Source organism: Somniosus microcephalus, chromosome 11 (genome assembly GCF_052327205.1).
Source record: "Somniosus microcephalus isolate GS21.2 chromosome 11, FLI_Smic_1.0, whole genome shotgun sequence".
Lineage (NCBI taxonomy): Eukaryota > Metazoa > Chordata > Chondrichthyes > Squaliformes > Somniosidae > Somniosus > Somniosus microcephalus.
Genome location: NC_140997.1, coordinates 25565730 through 25588071, shown reverse-complemented (window position 1 = coordinate 25588071; position 22342 = coordinate 25565730). Strand labels below are relative to the sequence as shown.

The 22342-nt window shown below is 43.5% G+C and overlaps 1 protein-coding gene across 1 annotated transcript in view; it reads right to left on the bottom strand.

Annotated features, from left to right (window-relative positions):
- LOC147110403 (mesothelin-like) overlaps positions 1-22342 on the bottom strand; it is a 59932-nt gene that overhangs the window by 11337 nt on the left and 26253 nt on the right. The window contains exons 10-18 of the mRNA XM_086002230.1: positions 20095-20235; positions 17726-17778; positions 15965-16082; positions 14847-14932; positions 14027-14153; positions 6015-6202; positions 5141-5231; positions 2431-2548; positions 57-238 (exon numbers count right to left, since the gene is read on the bottom strand). Coding sequence (XP_085858356.1) covers positions 57-238; positions 2431-2548; positions 5141-5231; positions 6015-6202; positions 14027-14153; positions 14847-14932; positions 15965-16082; positions 17726-17778; positions 20095-20235 — 1104 coding nt within the window. The remainder of the gene's footprint in view (positions 1-56; positions 239-2430; positions 2549-5140; positions 5232-6014; positions 6203-14026; positions 14154-14846; positions 14933-15964; positions 16083-17725; positions 17779-20094; positions 20236-22342) is intronic.

Here is a 22342-nt window from a genome sequence, read left to right as displayed (position 1 = left end):
CTCATTCGTCTCTTGGTTAAACTGGCAAAGCTTATTTTCACACCATACATCTTTACCTGGTTCAATTTCTTTTTGAGAACTTTAAGCTGTTCTTCAGAAAAGGCGAGATTTCCCAGCTGAAATAGGTGATCGTTCAGTACACTATTATTCAGACATGCGTCTAATTCTGCTGCTCTGTATTGTGCAGGTAGCATTACATCAATAGTCTTAGCTGCTGTGATTTGACCAATTGTACATCCTATAAATACAATTATTATTAAATGGGTCAGTAAGTTTAAGAACATTTATTTTAATACGCTATTATAAAAGCTGTACATCTGTTGCATTTAAGTTTTCCCTCCTGAAGGTGAGTCATGCTGTGGTAAGGCTTTCTAGTATTGTTCCCATGTGCCTCTTCTTCATGTGTGAGCTGAGACTGTGAGCATCAGCAGGGAATTTAACCCCAGAGGTCATCTAGCCCTGTAAGGCTGAGTAACATGCCAGGTGGTGCATTGACCCACTGAGCCATTGGAGAAGCTCTATCCAAATTCTTTCATTGTCTAGTCCACGGGGCAGATTGTCCTGTTATTGCACCTGGGCGTGTTGCATTGTCTGGGTGCAGCACACAGAGGAAAATCGGGCAGGGGCGATCACATGCCCATGGAGCCCATCTGATGTGCTGTGTTATGGTGATCCAACATGCCCAAGCGCAATAGCAGGAAAATGTAACGCAGTGGGGGCGATCTTGCCAGCCCTGGGGAGGTGGGTATGGAGGCGGGACTGCCAGGAAAATGGCAGAATTTGGGGGCGAGAAGGGATCTTCCCAGGAGGCGGGTAGCCATCCCACGCCGAGTCCCATCTCCTTGGAGGCGGGAAGGGATTAAAGCCAATTAACTGCCTGTTAACAGGTAGAAAATAGGATTATCCCTATTTTGCCCTCACAAGTGCGGGTTTCCCTAAGGCTCCAAAACCCGCCAGCTCAGCGAGGCAAGTGCTGGGTCTGTGGGGGTCGGTGCAAAAGTGTGCTGTGAAGGTAAGTGATGGGTATAAGAGTGTAGAGGTGAGTATCTGAGGTAAGTGCAAAGTGTTAGTAAAAGTGTACTTACCTTTGTTTCTCCCTGCAGGCTTCAGTCGGTGTCTCTGTGGAGAGTCTCGGACCTCCGTGTTGCAGATGAGAGATGGCCGTTGCATTCTCAGATGCAACAACCATCTCGTTTCTGTAAAAGACAGTAGTTTGATGAGGTCTTGAATTCAAGACCTCATCAAACTACAGAGAATGTCACTGTTTGACAGCTTCACAGAGCTGTCAAACGATGACCATTCATCTGTCAAAAATTTTTGACAGATGAAACGTCATACGTTGATGTTCTCTGCAACCGGCTTTCCCTTAATTGGCCTGCTAAGCCCGCTGGATGGGCTTAACAAGGTCAATCAATGGAAAATAACGTGGGTTGGCCACAAATCGATGGAGGCGAGACATAGACCCACCAAGCAGCAGTCCCGCCTCCAACGTGCGCCCATTAACAAAATCGCCCCCTATGTGTCGGAGGCATCGATTTTCCTATTGACCTGGGGCTATACATGTGAGAAGCCAATTTCCTTGGTAGATGACGAAGGGTAGCAATGAGTCAAAGATGCCATTTCTCTCTGATATGCCATCCATTTTTAACATGGGTAGGGGAAGGAACTCAAATCCAAATTCAAATCACCCAAAGCAGCAGCAACATGGTGAGTGGGAGTGATGCCATGAGAGGAGCAGCCAGTAAAGGGATGCGTGAAACCTGGGGAATGCACTATGGGTAAACAGTCAAAGATTGTTTTCACTGATGGGCAAATGCTGAGGGACAGAGATCAAAAAATTCACACTGGAAGAACCAAGAATGAAGGGAGAAAGAAGGTTCAACTATTGGACCACCGGATGCTTCACCACAGTGGCTATTGAGGTAAACACTAAACATCATTTAAAAGAGAATAGGATAAATATTTCAAAAGGAGGAATATAAAAGGATTGGGGTGGGGGGGGGGGGAAATGGGGTTACTGGAGAGAGCTTGTAATTTCTAAAATTCCATGAAAATTGTTTTTTTTTTTTTTTTATGAGGGAGTGTTTTAGAAATGTTGGTGCTGAGCTGTGTTTAAGATGATGTGCCCTGTAAGAAGTACCCCAAACACCGAGCCCACTGTCCTTTGTTAAGACTCCTCGGTTTCGTTCAGGTCGGTCTGTACCGACCGGTTTTGGCGTGTCAAATCCAAGTACAGATTGGCTTTCAGAGTTGGCACTTTCACATAGAATCTGAGTCCAAGAAGATATGGAGAGAGATACAACAACAAATGCAGGTGTCACGTGATCAATCATCACATGGTCAGATGTCAAGTGATTAGAATGTCACATGATCAAACCTCCAGGAATGCCTCCATCCAGAATTGGCAACACTATATAAATGACCACATACCAGTTTCACGTTTTGATCTTGTAGTTAAGGACAGTTTTGAGAGTAAATTTAGCTGATTTTTGATTCTGAATCTAGATCCTCTCCTCACATAGCGTCTTAAGCCTTCTAAAATAACAGCCTGTGGAGGGAAAAATAGCATTAAAAAATAGCAAATTGCTGCCGTTAGAAAAATATTTTTTTAAATATGAGATTAAACATGGGTCAGCAAAGTTTACACTTATTAGAGCTCTTAAAATGTCCTATAATCTCCTTATCCTGGATTGCCCTTAATGTATATCCATAAAAAAGTTGCCTTACATAAGAATTAGGAGCAGGAATAGGCCATATGGCCCCTTGAACCTGCTCTGCCATTCAATAGGATCATGGCTGATCTTCGACCTCAACTCCATTTTCCCACCCGATCCCCATGAGTCCAAAAATCTATCTATCTCAGCCTTGAATATACTCAACAATTCAGCATCCACAGCCCTTTGGGGAGAGAATTCCAAAGATTCATAACCCTGCGAGTGAAAAAATAGCTCCTCATCTCAGTCTTAAATGGCCGACCCCTTATCCTGAGATGATGCCCCCTAGTTCTAGGCTCTCCAACCAGGGGAAACAACCTCTCAGAATCTAACCTGTCAATCCCCCTCAGAATCTTTTATGTTTCAATGAGATCAACTCTCATTCTTCTAAACTCTAGAAAGTATAGGCCCAATCTACTCAATCTCTCCTCGTAGGACAACCCTCTAATCCCAGGATTCAATCTAGTAAACCTTTGTTGCACTGCCTCTAAGGCAAGTATATCATTCCTCAGATAAGAAGACTAAAACTGTGCACAGTACTCCAGGTGTGGTCTCACCAAAGCCCTGTACAATTGTAGCAAGACTTCCTTACTCTTGTACTCCTGCATACGAACTCTCTGTGTTTCCTGTACGAGGACACCTAAATCTCTCTGAACACCAACATTTAATAGTTTCTCACCATTTAAAAAATATTCTGTTTTTCTATTCTTCCTACCAAAGTGAATAACCTCACATTTCTCCATTCTATACCCCATCTGCCACCTTATTACCCACTCACTTAACCTGTCTATGTCTCTTTGCATTAAAAAATTCTCCAAATAAAATAAGCGTTTCATTATTACCAACCCTGTGGGGTACAATTTCCATATGGGCCAGGAATTTCCTCAGAGCTGCTCTTGCTCTGCCTCTGTAATTTCACCGGAGGTGCGGTGGAAATCCCGTTTAGGCACGCAAATAGGGTTTACGCCGCACTTCCACAAAGTGAGAGAGCTGGCAGCTCCAAGGAAATTCTCAGCCAACGTGACTTCCTGACTTCACCATTCTGGATGTGCTCTATGTAATATCCCAGCATTCCATTGTTGCTTACATCATGCACAGAGTTTTCTCAATCTGTGCTAATGAGCAGAGAGCTCCAACAGTCACTTACACTGCCTGTAGCAAAACTGGTGACAATAAAAATGGGGAAGGCTAAAATATGAGGAGAATTCTGGAAAACTCAGATATTAGCTTACAGTCATTAATGCTACTAAATTCTGATGGCTGGGAAGAAAAAAAAAAGGAAAAAGGTTACAGTGGTATCTCCATTATTCATCATAATGGAGGGACTCCTCTTCATCCGGTGGACAATGGGAATTAGCAGACAATCAGGAGATCCCCAGTTTTAGTCTTGCCATGGTACAACAATACTCTAGGCACAGGCATGATGAGACGCACAATGGCCCGTATTTTCCGATCGCAGCCTGCGATCTGGAAAAATCTACGCCCTTACCTGAGGGCTCCCAGGACGCACACACTTCCGCTCCTCAGCTTCTCCAAACTCCAAGTGCGCAGGGCCCACGTATCCCAGAGGTGCAAGTAGTTCGCAGCGTCCCTGGGATCACGTGGGCCATGGGGAGCCAATCAAAGAAGGGAATCTCCCTTCATACACTTGACAGGAAGACCTGTCAAATACATGAATGGAGATCACCCCAAAAACATAGGAAAACTTTAAATAAATTAGAAAAAACATCACATTTTTAAAATGACTTGGAATTACAATAATTTAGTATCTTAAACAAAAATTTAATTTTTTGAAAAAAATAAAGTTTTTTCGGGGCTAAAAATTAACTTAACTTTTTTTAAAAAGTATTTTTAAATGATAAATCAGTGAAAAATTAAAAAAAAAAAAACTTTTTTCAACTCTTATCCTGGTAAAAGCAGGCCTTACGCTTTTACCAGGCGTAAGAATTGTGAGGGTTTTCTGCGGGCGGAGGGTCTCCGAAAAGCGGAACTATCCGCCCACAGAGGTCCTTCTCTAAGGCAGCCGGAGGATCTGTCAAGACCATTCTTGACAGATCGGAAATGCCGGTTTTCAGCACATGCCTGAAACCGGCATTTCCAATGTCCCTACGGGTGGGTACACAGTGCGTACCCACCCGTAGGGATCAGAATATTTGGGCCAATATAAATACCAAGCAAGCAATAGCAGGCTGTGCAATGAGGTGAGACCACTCAAGATTCTGGCCAGCAAATCATCAGGAAGGCATATAATTTTAGTGTGGCTAATGGAGATTCTAGCACACCAACATTCTGCAAATCAGCTAATTAAAATACCAGAGGCTAGATTTTATCAGACGAGGGCTTAACACATTTGTTACAGCAAATACGATTAACAGCAATGTTAATCTATTTAATACAATTTCAAAGTTTTTAAAATGATTTTATACCTTGTTGACTTTATTCCATGTATTTCTATTCACAGAAAACACAAGATTTTCCAAGTTTTTCAATGTGGATGGTGTCCATGTGGAGGGATCACTGAAGACAAATTTAAAAAAAAGTTACTTTACAACTAAAATGCAGTGGTTGAGATTAATACTGCCATGCAAAGCATTTTTGCTCAGATAAAATCACTGTTTAAACATTGCAGAGCAATATGTAGTTCAAAAGTACATTTTACTTAAAGACGATAGGGCACTGCAAAACTGATCTGTATTAAATTTAGATATTCATGTTACAGACACATTTCTTTTAACATGATACAAAAGGTCCTTATTGCACATTATAAAAAAGTCACAGAATCCTCAATACAATGACAATTATACAACTTAAGTGAACACAGCCTGATATACAATCCATTTCTCTTAGATACTTGTGATAAATCTATGTAGTGAGACAAGGAACTCGAAGAGGCGAGGTATTAGGATTAATACGAGTACTTTATTAAACGACTGCGAAACAACCAGGCTGGCCTGCATCCAGGCATTGCACCTTTGCTGGCCTTAACAGGAAGCAAACCCCTGACCTTAGCAGCAGCATTGGCTACAGCACCACCTGGTGGATAACCTTAATCATAACATCCCAGATTACTATAATACTTAAAATTAATTGATAATTCAAATCAAAAATTAGCACTACATTCCCACGTTGCTGTGTTAGCGATGCGTTATTGGACAATCCATGCTTAGTGCAAAAAATTAATTTGAAATATCAGAAGATTTTAATAATACAGAAAACATGACACTGAAAGAGAACTCGTAATTGCAAGGTTTCTAATAATATCACATACCACGTGAAAGAAATGGAAATTTTGAAACTTACCCATATATGCTGCTTTTACTGTTGAGCAGGGTATCAATAGCACTCTTTTGAGTAGGTGTAGGTTCAGCACAATTTTTCAAAGCCTCTAATATAGAAATATCAGCCTTTGTGATGTCTCCATCATAGTCGCAGATCAAATTATTCAATATTGTCACATCATCTTTTGACAGGTTTTTATTGGAAAGTTTCTAAAAGAACAAGGATAAAAATGGTAAGTAAGTGAGCAGAATTTTTAAGTTACCAACATCAGCGGAATCAGTGACGCCCACGAACTTTCCTGGCTATTTTACGTTGGCGCTAACACTTACCGCCTCGCTCTGTTGCACCCCGTAGATCGTGACATCATCTGGTGCGCAGCGCCTTGTTATCGCCCCGGATCTTAAATTCACTTCCGCCCCCTGCAGCATCGCCGGGTGTCAACAACGACAGCTGCAGGAGGCGTTGTCACCGTGGATGGCCGCTTGGGGAGTGGTAATTAAAGGCAGTGGTGGTCAGTTAGGGCAAAATTTATTTATGTCCCCAATCTGGTGGTTTTTGATTTTTTTGTACCCTGCGATTGCTTAGCTCTGCACTGAGTGCTTGGGGCTGAAATGCTCGTATCGCAGGTGCCATCGCCCAACAGACACAGCCTGAGGATTCCGTCAACACAGCAAGGGAGGGAAGGAGCCTGTAAAACCGGCAGCACATTGTGCAGCACTCTGCCACTACCGGCCCTCTCACTCCCTTTAGCGCTCTAAGTGAAGTGGTAACACTTGATTTAGTGCTCCACTTCCCTCTTGGATCACTAAAGCGGAAGTTCCCGGCAGATTCAAATGTTTTTCACCCGGTGATACTTTTGTACTGCCGCAAATGTTATCGCCCCAAACGCTCCAGCCCAGGTAACATCCTGGTGAATCTCCTCTGCACCCTCTCTAATGCAATCACATCCTTCCTATAATTTCTAGCCCCATGTGTGGTCTAACCAAGATTTGATACAAATCTAACATAACTTCTCTGCTTTTCAATTCTATCCCTCTAGAAATGAACCCCAGTGCGTCACTACTTTTAGTGATTTGTGTGTCTGTAACCCTAGATCCCTACCCCATTCAGACTCTTAGGGCTCGATTTTGCCATTGGGGGCGGGCTGGGGCGTGTCAGGTGGTTTTTGGGTCAGGACCCCGACTCCGATGTGAAGTGGGAAAAAAGTGTGATTTTGCCCTAATTAGGCACTTGATTTCCAGCGTGGCCCAGTGAGTCTTTTCATACAGAAAGTCATCTCCGATTACGTCATCAATGCTGCTGGATTTAAGGCCTGCAAGCAACCTTGCTTCTTGTGCAGACTGCAAACTTTATGTCCATTGTTGTGATCGCTTCATTCAGCAACTATGTCCAACAGTAGGCCAAAGTGTGCTCCAAGGTTTGATGAGGCCTCCCTCCAAGCTCTGGTAGAGGGAGCAAGAGCAAATAAGGAGGTGCTCTTCCCTTCCTCAGGGAGGAAAAAGCCTCCCCAGCAGACTAAAGCTGTGTAGATGCAAGTGGCCCAGGAGGTCAACTCAATCTCTATGTACCGCAGAACCTGGCTGCATTGCAGGAAGAGGTTTCATAGAGTTATACAGCACAGAAAGAGGCCTTTCGGCCCATCGTGTCTGCACCAGCCATCAAGCCCAATCTATTCTAATCCCATTTTCCAGCACTTGGTCCATAGCCTTGTATGCTATGGCATTTCAAGTGTTCATCTAAATGCTTCTTGAATGTTGTGAGGGTTCCTGCCTCTACCACCCTTTCAGGCAGTGAGTTCCAGATTCCAACCACCCTCTGGGTGAAAAAGCTTTTCCTCAAATCCCCATTAAACCTTCTGCCCCTTACCTTGAAACTATGCCCCCTGGTTATTGACCCCTCTACTAAGGGGAAAAGTTCCTTTCTATCTACCCTATCTATTCCCCATGTAATTTTGTACACCTCAATCAGGTCCCCCCTCAGCCTTCTCTGCTCTAAGGAAAACAACCCCAGCCTGTCCAGTCTCTCTTCATAGCGGAAACGCTCCAGCCCAGGTAACATCCTGGTGAATCTCCTCTGCACCCTCTCTAATGCAATCACATCCTTCCTATAGTGTGGCGACCAGAACTGCACACAGTATTCCAGCTATTCCAGCTCATGACCTTCTCTGCACAGGAAAAGTGAGTATGACTTTCCCATCACCCTCAATCTGATCCCTATTGCCTCTCCTCACCAGCACTCTGCTTTGCCAACCTCTTCCTCCACATCCCACTTGACACTGACATCCCTGCACCCTTACTCATTCCCTCTCTCTCTATGGTCACATTCATGTAACTATTCTACCATGCAGCCCTCACACTCCCTATCACTGTGATGCAATGACAACAACTTACAACACACAGAGAGGGCCCTTTGTCTCCTTCTAAGCATCTATGCTATGGATTCTCTACACTCACTCCTTCATTCTCACTCAAACGCCACTTGTATCCCTCAATGCAGGAAAAGAGAGCCCTCACAATAAGAGGGAAAGAGCGAGGACAGGAGGAGGGCCACCCTCAGTAGCCCAGCTCACCACCTCGGAGGAGGTGGCCCTGGAAATCGCCGGTGTTGAGGAAGATTTGCAAGTGGGGGGCAGACAGATGGGTGCATCACAGCAAGCTGGTGACAGAATAGTTTGGCATCTCTCTCATTGACATTGCATGAGTGACTGATAATGATTCTGATGCTCTAACAGATTGACTTATGATCATCTGCACAATTCAATGTGCATGCAACCTTTACCTCACATCTCAAACTCTTTCCTTTACTCCCCCACAGGACCATCGACAGCCCTCGTCCCCACTGTCCAGGAGGAACAGCCTGAGCTTCAAGACTTCTCAGAGGAAGCTGCAACCTCTGAGGGCGTAGCGTCAGCAGAATTCAGCGCACCCAGCACCAGCGCAGACACACACACCTCGGTGGGACCTTCGCCAGATAGAGTAGTGTTGTCACTTGGTGCACCACAGCTCACAAGTGAGCATCAGCAGATGGTGGAGACAGGGACAGCAGAGGAGAGTCCTCGTCGGAGGGCTCATCCAGAAGGAGAGCGGTGCTGGAACTCCAGGAACAGGTGCAGGAGTCTCTGGCAGGTTTTGACTGCAGGGTCGCTGCGACTGTGGAGCGAATGGAGGAGTCCATCCCGAACATGAGCAGAGCCTTTGTGGAGGCACTGGCGCATGAACGCATCACCACGGAAAGGATGGCAATCTCCGTGGACAGGATGGCTACGGTAGAGGAGAGGATGGCTGTGGCCATGGAGGAGCTAAGTCACCAGAGTGTTGAAAACATGGTCATTGTTCAGAATAGACTGGCACCTCTTGAGGAGCGATGGTCAGCTATTGAGCATAGAAACCAAGCCTTCATGGGAAGTCCTCTGGAGTAGGACTTCCAGTGCAGAAACGGGTCCTCATGGCCCCTCTGAAGTGCAGCAAGGTGCTGTCCAGCCACTTGCTAGCTCTGAAGTGGGGCTGGCCCATGAGAGGGATGTTGGTGGCAGACAATAAGGAAGTGGGGGCTCCTCTCCAAGCGCTCACACAACCATACCACTGCAAAGCCCTCAGTCAGAACCCCACCAGAGTCCTCACCCAACTGAGACGGGCGTCTCATCCCTTGCACAGCCGCAGGAGCAGCAGACTGTTGCCGAGCCCTCACAGGTTCGCAACCCCAGAGGACGGCCGCCAAAGGTGTCGAGACAGGTGCAGCAAGAAAGTGAGCAAGGGGAAGCACCACGTAGGAGCACGCGTAAGAGGAAGATAATGCACAAGTAGTCACAAGGGTAGTCACTTGGGTGTTATGTTGTGTTTATTTTTGAAATGCCATCAGTTGCTTGTGATAAAAAATTCTGACGGCAAACTGTTGAAGTTGTGGCCTGTGTCATTTCGCAAATGGGACTTCCACATTGAGGGCTTACAGCGACTTGCAATTGTCAGTATGGTGGTCAGAGTGATAGGAATCCGCAGGTTCTTGTCCATTGTCGATGCTCTGGTAAGAAGGTGCGAGGCAAAAGTGTTTGATTGTGCAGACTGAGCAAATCTGGCCAACATGAGTGTGTCCCTTGCATCCCGGGCAGCATTGTGGTCGCGCGCTGGCACCTTCTGGCCTGTGCAGCTTCAGGTGGGTGAGCAGCAGCTTGGCACTCCTGTTGTTGCTGCTGCTGTTGTTCATGGTTCTGCTGCTGCCACGGCTGGTCTTCGTCCGAATCTGATGTCCAGGAGGAAACTAAATAAATGGTTCCCATGCTTCTGGTATATGCCTCAGTTGAGGAAGCGCTCAGTCAAGGTGGAGAGAGGGGTTTCCCAGGAGGTCACACTGGAGATGGGTGTCAGGCTCCAAACTTCCACAACAATGAGTATGCCTGCTAAAAGTTCCCCCAGACCTGAGACAACAAAATTCTGCCACCTGCAAATTATCACTGGTGAAAGCTCCTTTTTAATGGTGGAGCTGCAGCTGTTAGTAAGCAATCCACTTGCGAGGCCGCCAGGATTAACTGGTGTGTTCCAGAGGAAACGTGCAGGACGGGGGAAAAGTGTTAAAATCAGAAAGGCCTCTCAAAATGGGATTACAGAGGCAATTAACTGGTTAAGGGCCTTAAGGGCCTATCCCGCCTCTTGGAGGCGGGGTCTGAAACCCCAATTCTGGGAAAATTGCTCGGATGCAGGATCGGAGCCGCCTGCCATTTTTTGCGATTTTAACACCTCACACGCCTCCAATCCCGCCTCCTCGGGCCTGGTAAAATCGAGCCCTTAATATCCAAGCCTACTTATTCTTCCTACCAAAATGCACCACCTCACACTTACCTGTATTGAAATTCATTTTCCAATTAGACACTCATTCTGAAAGTTTATTAATGTCTTCCTGTATTTTGTCTCATTCTTCCTTCATATTAACGACACCTCTGAATTTGGTGTCATCCACAAATTTTGAAATTGTTCTTCCGATTCCAGAATCCAAATCATTAATGTAAGTTGTGAACAACAGTGGTCCCAGCACCCATCCCTGTGGAACATCACTTTTTGCCAGTAGCTACCCTTAACCCCTACTCTCTGTTTTGTAGCCAGCTTGCTATCCATAGCTGTTCCTGGGTCTCTGGGAATACTGCTGTTACTACTCTGTCAATGCTAATCCCAAGCCAGCCAATAAGGAGAGATGAGAAATCAAGTAGGTGTGGTTTGCACACCAAGTTCCCTGCTCCTGGATATGTGTTACTCCCTTTGATGGCATGGCTGAGATAGAAACATAGAAAATAGGAGCAGGAGTGGGCCATTCAGCCCCTCGAGCCTGCTCCGCCATTCAATGAGATCATGGCTGATCATCCAAATTCAGTACCCTGTCTCTGCCTTCTCTCCATGTCCCTTGATCCCTTTAGCCTTAAGAAATATATCTAACTCCTTCTTGAATATATTTAATGAATTGGCCTCTAATGCCTTCTGTGGTGGAAAATTCCACAGGTTCACCACTCTCTGGGTGAAGAAATTCCTCCTCATCTCTGTCCAAAATGGCTTACCCCTTATCCTTAGACTGTGGCCCCTGGTTCTGGACTCCCCAGCCATCGGGAACATCCTTCCAGCATCTAGTCTGTCTAGTCCTGTTAGAATTTTATAAGTTTCAATGAGATCCCCTCTCATTCTTCTAAACTCCAGCGAGTATAAGCCCAATCGACCCAATCTCTCCTCATACGTCATTCCTGCCATCCCAGGTATCAGCCTGGTGAATCTTCGCTGCACTCCCTCCATGGCAAGAACATCCTTCCTCAGATAAGGCGACCAAAACTGCACACAATACTCAAGATGTGGTCTCACCAAGGCCCTGTACAACTGCAGCAAGACATCCTTGTTCCTGTACTCGAACCCTCTCGCTACGAAGGCCAACATACCATTTGCCTTCTTAACCGCCTGCTGCACTTGCATGCTTACCTTCAGCGACTGGTGCACAACGACACTCAGGTCTCGTTGCACTTCCCCTTCTCCCAATCTATTGCCCTTCAGATAATAATCTGCCTCCCTGTTTTTGCCACCAAAGTGGATAACCTCGCATTTATCCACGTTATATTGCATCTGCCATGCTTCTGCCCAATCACCCAACCTGTCCAAATCATACTGGAGTTTCTCGGCATCCTCCTCACAGCACACACATCCACCCAGCTTTGTGTCATCTGCAAACTTGGAGATATTACATCTAGTTCCCTTGTCTAGATCATTAATATATATTGTGAATAGCTGGGGTCCTAGGACCGATCCCTGCGGTACCCCACTAGTCACTGCCTGCCACTCGGAAACTAGGGATAGGAAGATAGGGAACTAATGTGCCAGGAATTTCCTTGTGGCTTCTCCTGCCCTGCCACTGTTAGTTCAGCAGAACCTCCATCTATATGTGGAAACAGGGTTTCGGCTAAATTTACGCCGAAGCTATGACAGCTTTGCGGGAGAAACTCCAAGGAAATTTACTCCCATGGACATGAGCCTACATCTTACTGCTTCAGCAACCTGAGCATTAATTGAGAGAAAAAAATAACATTCACCACAATCAGACAGCTGCACAATCTGCTCAGTGAAATAAAGAGTAGCTTGCCTTTCAAAAGCTAGGCTTTATTAACCTTAAAAAACCAGCAGTACATGTTAAGCACCCAGTCTCAACCAAACTGTAGAGAACTGAATTTAAGATGGCCACCACAGGTCACATGGAATCAACTAACCAATAAGTTTACAGCATATATCTCAAGGCAGGAAAACAGGCAACCAATTACAATGCTTCTTATAAAACAAGAATAATCACCACACTCAGGTTTCCAATAAAACAACCTACTAATCAATCACTGTCAATCTGCACCTCATATCAACTGCAAACAGGGGAAACCGCAGGACAGCACTGTAAACTGCTTCACATCAAACTGATCTAAAAACAAATTATCCTGTGATGCAGTGCGTGAAAAATACATTTTTGCAAATGAAAGCTCTGCTTTGGATACGACTTGTTCAAAGGGACTGCTTTTCCGGAGCTGCTGCCATGAGGTAAAGTTAAAGCGGCTCTCAGGTTCTGAGGAAGGGTCTGCAGCCAAAATGTTAACTTGTATGTTCTCTTAACAGATGCTGGCTGACAGAATGTTTCCAACAATTCTTGTTTTAGTTTCAGATTGCAGCAGTTTGCAGCAGTTTTTTGCTTATTGATTGCAAGGGTTCTCTCTGCCTGCATGAAAAGGTGCTTTGCAAATATTTTTTTTGTGATGGAGAAGAATGTGAACAGCTGCATGCCATTTTTGCCACAATGATACACACAAGTAATGAGATAAAGATCGTCATTTCTGTAAACAAACATTTTTTTATGGGTGTAGTGCCCTTTTGAATTTGAAAAAGATATTGATATTTCAATGTGCAGAGAGTAATGCTTTTGATTAATGTACTTTCAAGTCATTGTCAATTCCGGTGACCTTTTGATTTCTATGCTGCTACTACCACAATTTGGACATTCTGCTTATTGTAAACATTACTATTCTACAGGGAACTGCAATTACTAATAAAGGTTCATTTCATATCTTCCAGGTGCCAGAAGAAATCAGTTAATTTGTGCTCAACCTTTACTAGCGATGAGGAACCATTAAAAGACTTGTACCCTGTTGCAGACTAACCAGAAAACATACCTTTTCACATATAAATACACGATGGCCTAGGCTTTCCAATTGTAACATCACCAATAACCCATTCATTTTAAATGGGCGGCTATTGGCGTCACAATTGGAAGATGTAGGCCATTAAGTAGAAAATTCCACACAATTACTAACTGCTGACAAGAAATAAGTAAGTATTTAAAATCCTACTCCAAAATCGGGTGTGGAGTTTTGCGACTGCTAACAGTAACTGAGAAGCACTTCACATTTCAAACAGGGAGCACGAGCTGACAGCGGATAACCTCGCCATCAACATATACCGAGAAAATTACTCCCACTGTCAGTGTTTACTTCATTAAATACCGATCTTATTATTTGAATAGTAGTGTGTGCTCACCAGGCATTTTTTAGCATTTTTCAACAGATTCTTCCTTCTTCGAGATCCTTGTGGTAAAATGTTAATGTTGGCACGTCCAATCCCACGGTAGAAGTTTGTGCAGTTTTCAGATGAGAACGTTTCAGGGCTAAAACATTGAACATCACAGGTTAAATTCCACTTTATGAGTGATTATACTCCTTTTTTCTTACCCTTTTCTACTATAACTGCTGACCTTTCACCTATCACTGCCATGATGGGAAGGGCTGGGAGGTAAGCAGCAAGAAAAACTGACCTTGAGTCGAAATGTTGGCTTTAACAGTTTAGATTTTAAACAATCATTTGGATGGTGATACTGGCTCGACTTCCTTTTGACTTCCTGTTAAGAAGCATTTTGATTTGCGTACACTTTTGACAATATTTTCCTATTCTGACTTTTAATAAAGGTTCTTGGAGGATTGTAGGGCTGGAGGAGGTTACAGAGATAGGAAGGGCAAGGGCATGGAGGGATCTGAACACGAGGATAGGAATTTGGGGACCTGGAGCCAATGTAGGTCAGTGAGCACAGGGGTGATGGGTGAATGGGACTTGGTGCGAGTTAGGATACGGGCAGCAGAGTTTTGGATGAGCTCAAGTTTATGGAGGGCGGAAGATGGGATGCTGGCCAGGAAAACATTGGAATAGTCGAGTCTAGGGGTAACAAAAGCATGAAGGATAAATGTTCAGAGGTAGAACTCTTGTGAAATGAAAGTGTGGGATGGGTTCTTTGTATTGAAAAGTACTGTTTAATCATCTGTCTCTACAAAAGAAAACACAGGAAAAAAAACACTGCAAATCTTACTCATAGAACAGCAAGACATCCTCAGGCAAAACAGAAATGTTTCCTGGTGTTCCATTGGAATTCAGTCTTCTAGCCATGCAAATCAGCTGAAGAAACAAGTTTTCATTTGTTAATTAAAATTTACAAATCATTTAATCAGACCTAGTTTCTTTTAACTGTACATTTATCAGTATCTTTTCCAGCTTACAGGTCACCTGTGGCTGCATTTTGTCCTAAAAATATTAAATACATTTTAATTTAGAGCAAACAATTAATAAATACTTTTATTTTCTAATTGGTGGTTAATCATTAGAAAAATGTTTGGTTTAACTTTCATCTGCACTAATTGGTATACACACACACCTTTTGCTTTAGTTGTTCATGAAGTCAGAATTCATTGAAATTTTGACTTAAATTTTTGATCTTACTTCTTTAAATCTTACTCAAATCAGTGAGACACTGTTAAGTGAAGTTTGTTAATATCAAGACACCAGCCTTAATACAGTCACATTCCTTCCATTTGTCAATTTATGCCCCAACATTGAGAAAGACTGGTTATATGCGATTGGTAGGCTCAAATATCTCCAATTAGTCTGGTCTTTATTTTATTACTAGAAATGCAGATCATCAAAGGATTACAGTAATTGCTAATATCTGTGTGAATATCCTGGGTGTTTAATTCTGATTTTCGTTACTATAACTGTATTTAAACAAAAATGGTAATTAAAGAAAATCCATTATTTTCAAATGTCTCCAAACAGAATTTTGAAGTGAATTTGAAATAGATACAACTTACAGTCACAGAAACACAGATAAACAAAAGGGCTGAAATTGTGCTATCTGATATTAGTAAATAACCCATTAATGTGTGGATATGATATTCCTTGGACCATTTTTAAAAAAGGCATTAATCTGTTGAAAATAAATTGTTTGATGCCTTTGTGAAAGTAGTGCACAAAAGACTTTCATATGAACAGGTTAACACCTTTATTGCCCATATAGCACAGCACGATTTCAATCCTAGAATGTAGTTTGGCAGTGTGTTCTTACAGACCTCAATCAAAATGTACCAGAAGACTATATTGATATAACGATGTGTCATTTCCTTCTGTGTTATATAGATGAACAAATTAGCTTACCTGATCATGGCTCAGTGAAGTTTTGCCCCTCGTGGCTTGAACAAATTTTTGGAATTGATTACTGTTCCAGTTGTTTCCTGCTCCGCAACTGAAACCTTGCAGAACAGAGGCTGAAACTCTGCAATGTAGAATAACAGCATTAATGTTTGCAATCAAACTTTCACAACCTTGCATTTAGAAAATAAGGGTCTATATAGGGATTCCCTTCTTTTATCCCCATATAGTGGTATGATCTTTCTCTGACATCCTTATAGATTATAATGTTTCTTTTGAATTGCTTTTGCAATATACAATTCATGTACTTCTAGAAGTCAATTCCATTCACTCCAAGATTCATTTTTAATTGCTCAAACTGGTCATAACTCAAAAGCAAAGTGATTTTTAAAAAATTCATACACAGGATGTGGGAGTCGCTGGCAAGGCCAGCATTTATTGCCCATCCCTAATTTCCCTTGAGAAGATGGTGGTGTGGCATTTCAGAGGGCAGTTAAGAGTCAACCAAATTGCTGTGGGTCACATATAGGCCAGACCAGATAAGGACAGCAGATTTAGTGAACCAGTAGTTTAATGATCACCATTACTGATATTAGCTTTTTATTCCAGATTTATTGAATTAATTGAATTTAAATTCCCCAGCTGCCGTGGTGGGATTTTAACTCATGTCTCCGGATCATTAGTCCAGGCCTCTAGATTATTAGTCCAGTACCATAACCACTATGCTACCGTACCCTTAATTGGATATTGGAACTAAAAGTAATTGTGCACTTTCGATTAAAGTGATATTTCACCTAAGCAAACATAGAATGCTTTCATCTATACTTTTCTGTACATGCTACTGACTGAATCTCAGCAGAATACTAGGCTCGGTGATGCCGGCCCAAAATTTGCGATCGGAGGCTTCCGACCTGTAAAAAATCTACACATTTACCTGGTGGCCCGGGAGATACGGAGGCTTGCGATCCTGGGCCTCTCTGGGTACGCGTGGGCAGAAGCCCACGTATCCCAGGGGGGAAAGCGGTTCACAAGCACCCCTGGGATCATGTGGGCCGGCCCAACCAATAAAAGAAGGGAATCCCCATTCATACTTATGGGAGCTCCATACGTACGGAACTCCCATAAGTATGAATGGGATCACTTAAAAAATACACGAACACATGAAACAATTTTTTTTTTAAATTACATTTAAAATTAATTAAAATGCCATTTAATTAAATATTTTAAACAAAAATGTAATTTTTGGGGAAAAATGTATATGTTTTAACAGGGCTAAAAATAAACTTACCTTATTGGACAGAGTTTTTAATGTATAAATGAGTGATAACATTTTATTTTTCTATTTTTAAAAACTTACACTGGTAAAAGCAGGCCTTACACCTGCTTTTACCAGGTGTAAGAATTTCACAGGCATTCAGCGGGCGGAAGTTGGGCAAATAGCGTAACTCCATCCGCAGAGACCCTTCTCCCGGGGATGTGGAGGATCTGCCAAGAAGATTCTTGACAGATCGCAAGTGCCGGGTTTTAGTGCATGCGCTTCGCGTGCCTAAACCCGGAACTTGCGCGGCCCCTACGGGTGCGTACACGCCTCGTATGCACCCGTAGGGGTTGCAAAATACGGCCCATAATTGTACAATTGCAATCACATTTCTGCCTTGCTATTTCAACTGAGGCATGGACCCATTTAACAAAGTTAACCATATCCCCTGTGAAAATTTACTTCAGTGCATTAGAAAAAATACTTACTCATCAAAATAAAATACTTACTCATCAAAGCTTAAGGCAGAATTTCCTGTCAAAGTCCGAAAAAACACAGCAGCCTAAAAAAAATATATAATCATAAACTTGGCTGTACACCTGTTTCCATGAATTTTAGCTCATTGGAAGCAGTTGCTATTCATCTAAATGACAAAATTAGGTCACAATATTATTCAAATTGAATTCTAAATATTAAGAAAATTATACACTGGGTTTACCCAGCATTGGCAGCACTCCCAACTTTTTAAACAATTTATTTATTGATTGTGCACTATTGTTTTAATGCACAAGATTCACAGGGATACCAAGATTACTTTTCTCTCCCTTCTAACATTGCAAATTGCCTGCTTTAAGACAACAGTACAAAAGCAATGAATCTTTAGCAAGGTTGCAATTGCTGGCAAAGCTGGTTTACTGAAGTACAGCTGGTTGGGAGCAGGTGAGGTTTTTTAAATGGTGCAGTGCAATAGAATATCAAGGGGAGAGTTTGTAAGCAATGTATTATGATACAGCTGGCTAGCAAGAATTATATTGCCAGAAAGCCCTGTATATCAGGATTCCATTAAGAATTGTTTTTGCAACACCTGCTATTATGACACAAGAAATAAATGGTAAATTATTGAACTTCAACAGCCCCAGTGCTAAACTCCAGTGCAAAAGTATTTCAAGTTTACACTGGAGTACTAAATCAGCATCATGCTATCTGTTTTAATTCCGGTTAAATAGGCAGGTAGCACAGAAGCAATACTTTGTTCTGCATCAGCCACCATTTTGACTTGCACAAACTGGACAATAGGACTAAATCCTGTAGTCAGGGAAAAGTAACTTCCTCCTGTTGAAAGTGGACATAAGATACACAAGCAAGGGGGGCAATTTTCTCAGCCCTGAGGAGGCAGGACTGCCGGGAAAATGGCAGAATTTGGGGGCGGGTGGCAAACCCGCCCCCAACCCGCCTCCATGCCATCTTCCCAGGAGGCGGGTTGCCGTCCCATGCCGGGTCCCGTCTCCTTGGAGGCGGGAAGGGATTAAAACCTAGTTAACAGGCAGAAAATAGGATTATCCCCTTTTTGCCCTCACAAGTGCGGGCTTCCCGATGGCTCCAAAACCCGCCAGTTCAGCAAGGCGAGCAGGGGGTCTGCGGGGTGTGAAAGTGTGGTGTGAAGGTAAGTGATGGGTGCAAGAGTGTAGAGGTGAGTATCTGAGGTAAGTCCTAAGTGTTTTTAAAAGTGTACTTACCTTTGTTTCTTCCTGCAGGCTTCAGTCGGTTTCTATACGGAGACTCTCGCAGCTCCGTGTTGCAGAGGAGATGTCCATTGCATTCTCATATGCAACAAACATCTCAATTCTGTAAAAGAAAGAAAGTTGATGAGGTCTTGAATGCAAGACCTCATCAAACTGCAGAGATTGTCACTGTTTGACAGCTTCACAGAGCTGTCAAACGATGACAAGTCATCTGTCAAAATTTTTTGACAGATGACACGTCATACGTTGACGTGCTCTGCAACCGGCTTTCCCTTAATTGGCCTGCTAAGCCCGCTGGGAAAATAGCGTGGGTTGGCCACAACTCGATGGAGGCAGGACTGAAACCCGACAAGCAGCAGTCCTGCCTCCAACTCGCCCCCAGTCACAAAATCACCCCCAAATAATTCAAATGAAGTTAGAAATCCATGTAATGGGATGAGACAGTATAATGAGATAGCACATTGTCCATTCACCTCTGTTGCCTGGATTGGAATCCAGTCTTTGCTAAAAGGATAACAGTCACTGGAGCTGATTTTCACTTTGGAAGGGGTGGAAAACTGGCAGTGGCGGATCGGTTGCCTATTATACACGCTGCCTGACTTTCCTTTTGATTGAAATCAATGGAAAGGAAAATTGGGCAGGGTGTATAATGGACGGCTGGTCCTCTACCGCTAGTTTTCCAGCCCCATCGAAAGTGATAATTACCCCCACTCTCTTTTCCAACTGTTAGGAACTGGAACACATCTTGTGTAGCACCCTAACAGGCATAGATATATTGCACAAAGTTGAATGTGCTTTGGCCCTAAATTATTAATCTCACTCAGCCAGTGAGAGCATTTATTTGGATCACTGCAGCTGCGAGAAATAGAAAATTTGTACTGCTGCAATAAATGGTGCTCTTTGGAGGTTAAGCCACATTGTTGGAGCAGAATAACAGAAGATTTAGTTTGCATCTGGCCTGTGCTATGCCTCAGGTGGGAATGTTTGATGCTAACACTGGCTTCCAAAAGTTGAAAAGTTGTCTGCTCCATAGCATCGGTTCTTTGCACCTAGATGAGTGACATTCCACCAAAGAAAAAAATTCGGAATTTTTTTTAAAGCAAGTTTTGCTCTCATCAAACAATTCAATAACTTACTTGGTAGGGCTTCCATTGTTTTTTGTTCACAAGATTTAGATTAATACTTTTGGAAATCAGTCGAGGCATAGGGATCTTGGTTGCAAGCTTAGCTGGAACTCTCCGTATGACTGTTATGGGATCACTTGAAGATTCGATAATCTAAAGAACATCAAACACATGAAAACATTTAGTAAGAGCGAAACAAAGCACTATGTTCAAAAGATGGGCTCCTGCAGGTCTTTCTGAAGCTTAAGGTTTTTCAGAGCCCAAATGGCACATATGCCAACAGCGGAACAAAAACCCATCCAAACCAGAAGCCCTTCCCCCCACCCCAAAAAATGTACAGAGGAAGTTGCTAAATATAATGGGCGGAACTTTCCAAGGCCCTGCGCCATAGACAGTGCCTTGCACACACTAAGCATGTTAAGGGACAACTGTGGGTGGGCTCTGCCTGTGATTTTCCCTCCTTTGACATTAATAGATGCAACATTATGGGCCGTCATGGGCAACGCATCAGCAATATTTTGATAAGCTGCGGACTGCATATGAGACCCTGCTACTGGTGTGGGACCTCAGAAAATTCTGCCCAAACAAACTAGGCTCAAACAGATGTAAAAAAAATCCCAATGGCATTTTTTAGTCTTAATATCAGAGTAGAAGGAAAAACGACTAGATGTTGTCCTATAGGTACAGGCATTTGGTATTGTCACAAAAACCTCTGTACCTCCACATGTAATTCCAGCTGTAGAGCTAACAATTACTAACCAAAGACTTTTTAACCGTACAACATTATTCTATAAAGTTCATCAAAACGTCAGAACTCAGCAAAATTCTGCAATTTAAATGTAGTTTCATGCCAGAAGAAAAACATTTAAGCTTTGTTCTTTTCCTGGGTGTGCTATGGTAACCAGTATTTGTAACAAAGGCAGGAGCGAACTCAAACTTATCAATTCTCCGTTGTTTAGACTCAAAGATTTAACGCTGGTGTTCCTTAATATTAGGATTTCCACCAGAAATGGGGCCAGAACTAATTGTGGAAGGAGAATCAAGTACTGTTGCAGCATCTGATTTGCTGCAGCTGTTTAAAGGGACAGACTTGCAACGGAGGGGGGGGGGGGGGGGGGGGGCGGTGAAATTGAGCAGTCTGTCAAAGTGAAAAGCTGTGCTACCAAAAAATCATAATGGGTAGGGGCTGGAAGTAGAAGAAGACTGAACGCCTCTTCCCAGGAAGCAGAGCATCGGTAAAGACCACTCACTCGGTATTATTTCCATGTGGTAAGGTGGACAATGGGCGGGTGGTGAGATCTGTCCCCAAGTGGACCGGGTTGAAGAAAAATTCTGATGGCTATTTTTAGAGATGAGAATTTGACAAGGCATCCTCCATCTCATTTTTCTACAATATCTGCCCCAGTACCTCCTGAAAGATGCGGTATTCATGAGGAAAAGCCAAGCCAATATCTGTCAAAGATACAAATCTGATATACAGAGAATAATATTACAGCTTAAATTGTTCAAGATAGTGCCGATAATACGATACCCTATCTGCCATTAGTGCATATCAGAAAATTGTGAACGTGTTTCAGTTGACAGAAAATTACATGCAGTGTATTTGCGATCTTTCGATAGGTGCTGGCAGCGGCTCAGGTACCTCAGCACCTGTCCAGACTTAGAAAATTTACCTCAATTACGCATATAAACAAAATGGGGTTAAAATGCCACAGCGGGGAGGGCGGATCCCAGCGTAAGTGCTGGGTTGTGCCCGCCTGGTACCTCCTTACTAACTCTGCCAAAGTTTGTGGGGTCAGGAGGAGCTCCCTTGATTTAAAGACCCCTAGCATATGCCCACTCCACTGGCGGTCCACCTTGGGCACTCAACTTATCCCCACAGGCCGCAAACTATGGTGGAAGAGTGGCAGGCCTATGTGGGGAGGTATGACCACCCCTGGGAAGTGGACGTACCTTCCCCCTCAGCCCCACTTGTGCCATTTTGTGGGTTGGTACACTGCGTTTTACCAGATGCTAATAATCCATTGCCCTATTGAGATGTCAAGGAACGGAAACTCCCCGGCTGGGTGTCTCGGCCCTGGCCCTACCCCCTCCTGCATCACTGGCAGGTGGAGGCTCTGCCCCATAAAGGCCCTGTGGGAGCTCTGATGGAGATGGAGTTATGGTGGGAGTGCATCAGAGGCATCAAAACTTTTTGTTCCAATCTCTTCAAAGTACTGAATTTAACTTAAAATATAATTGTTAAGGACTTGAAACTGCT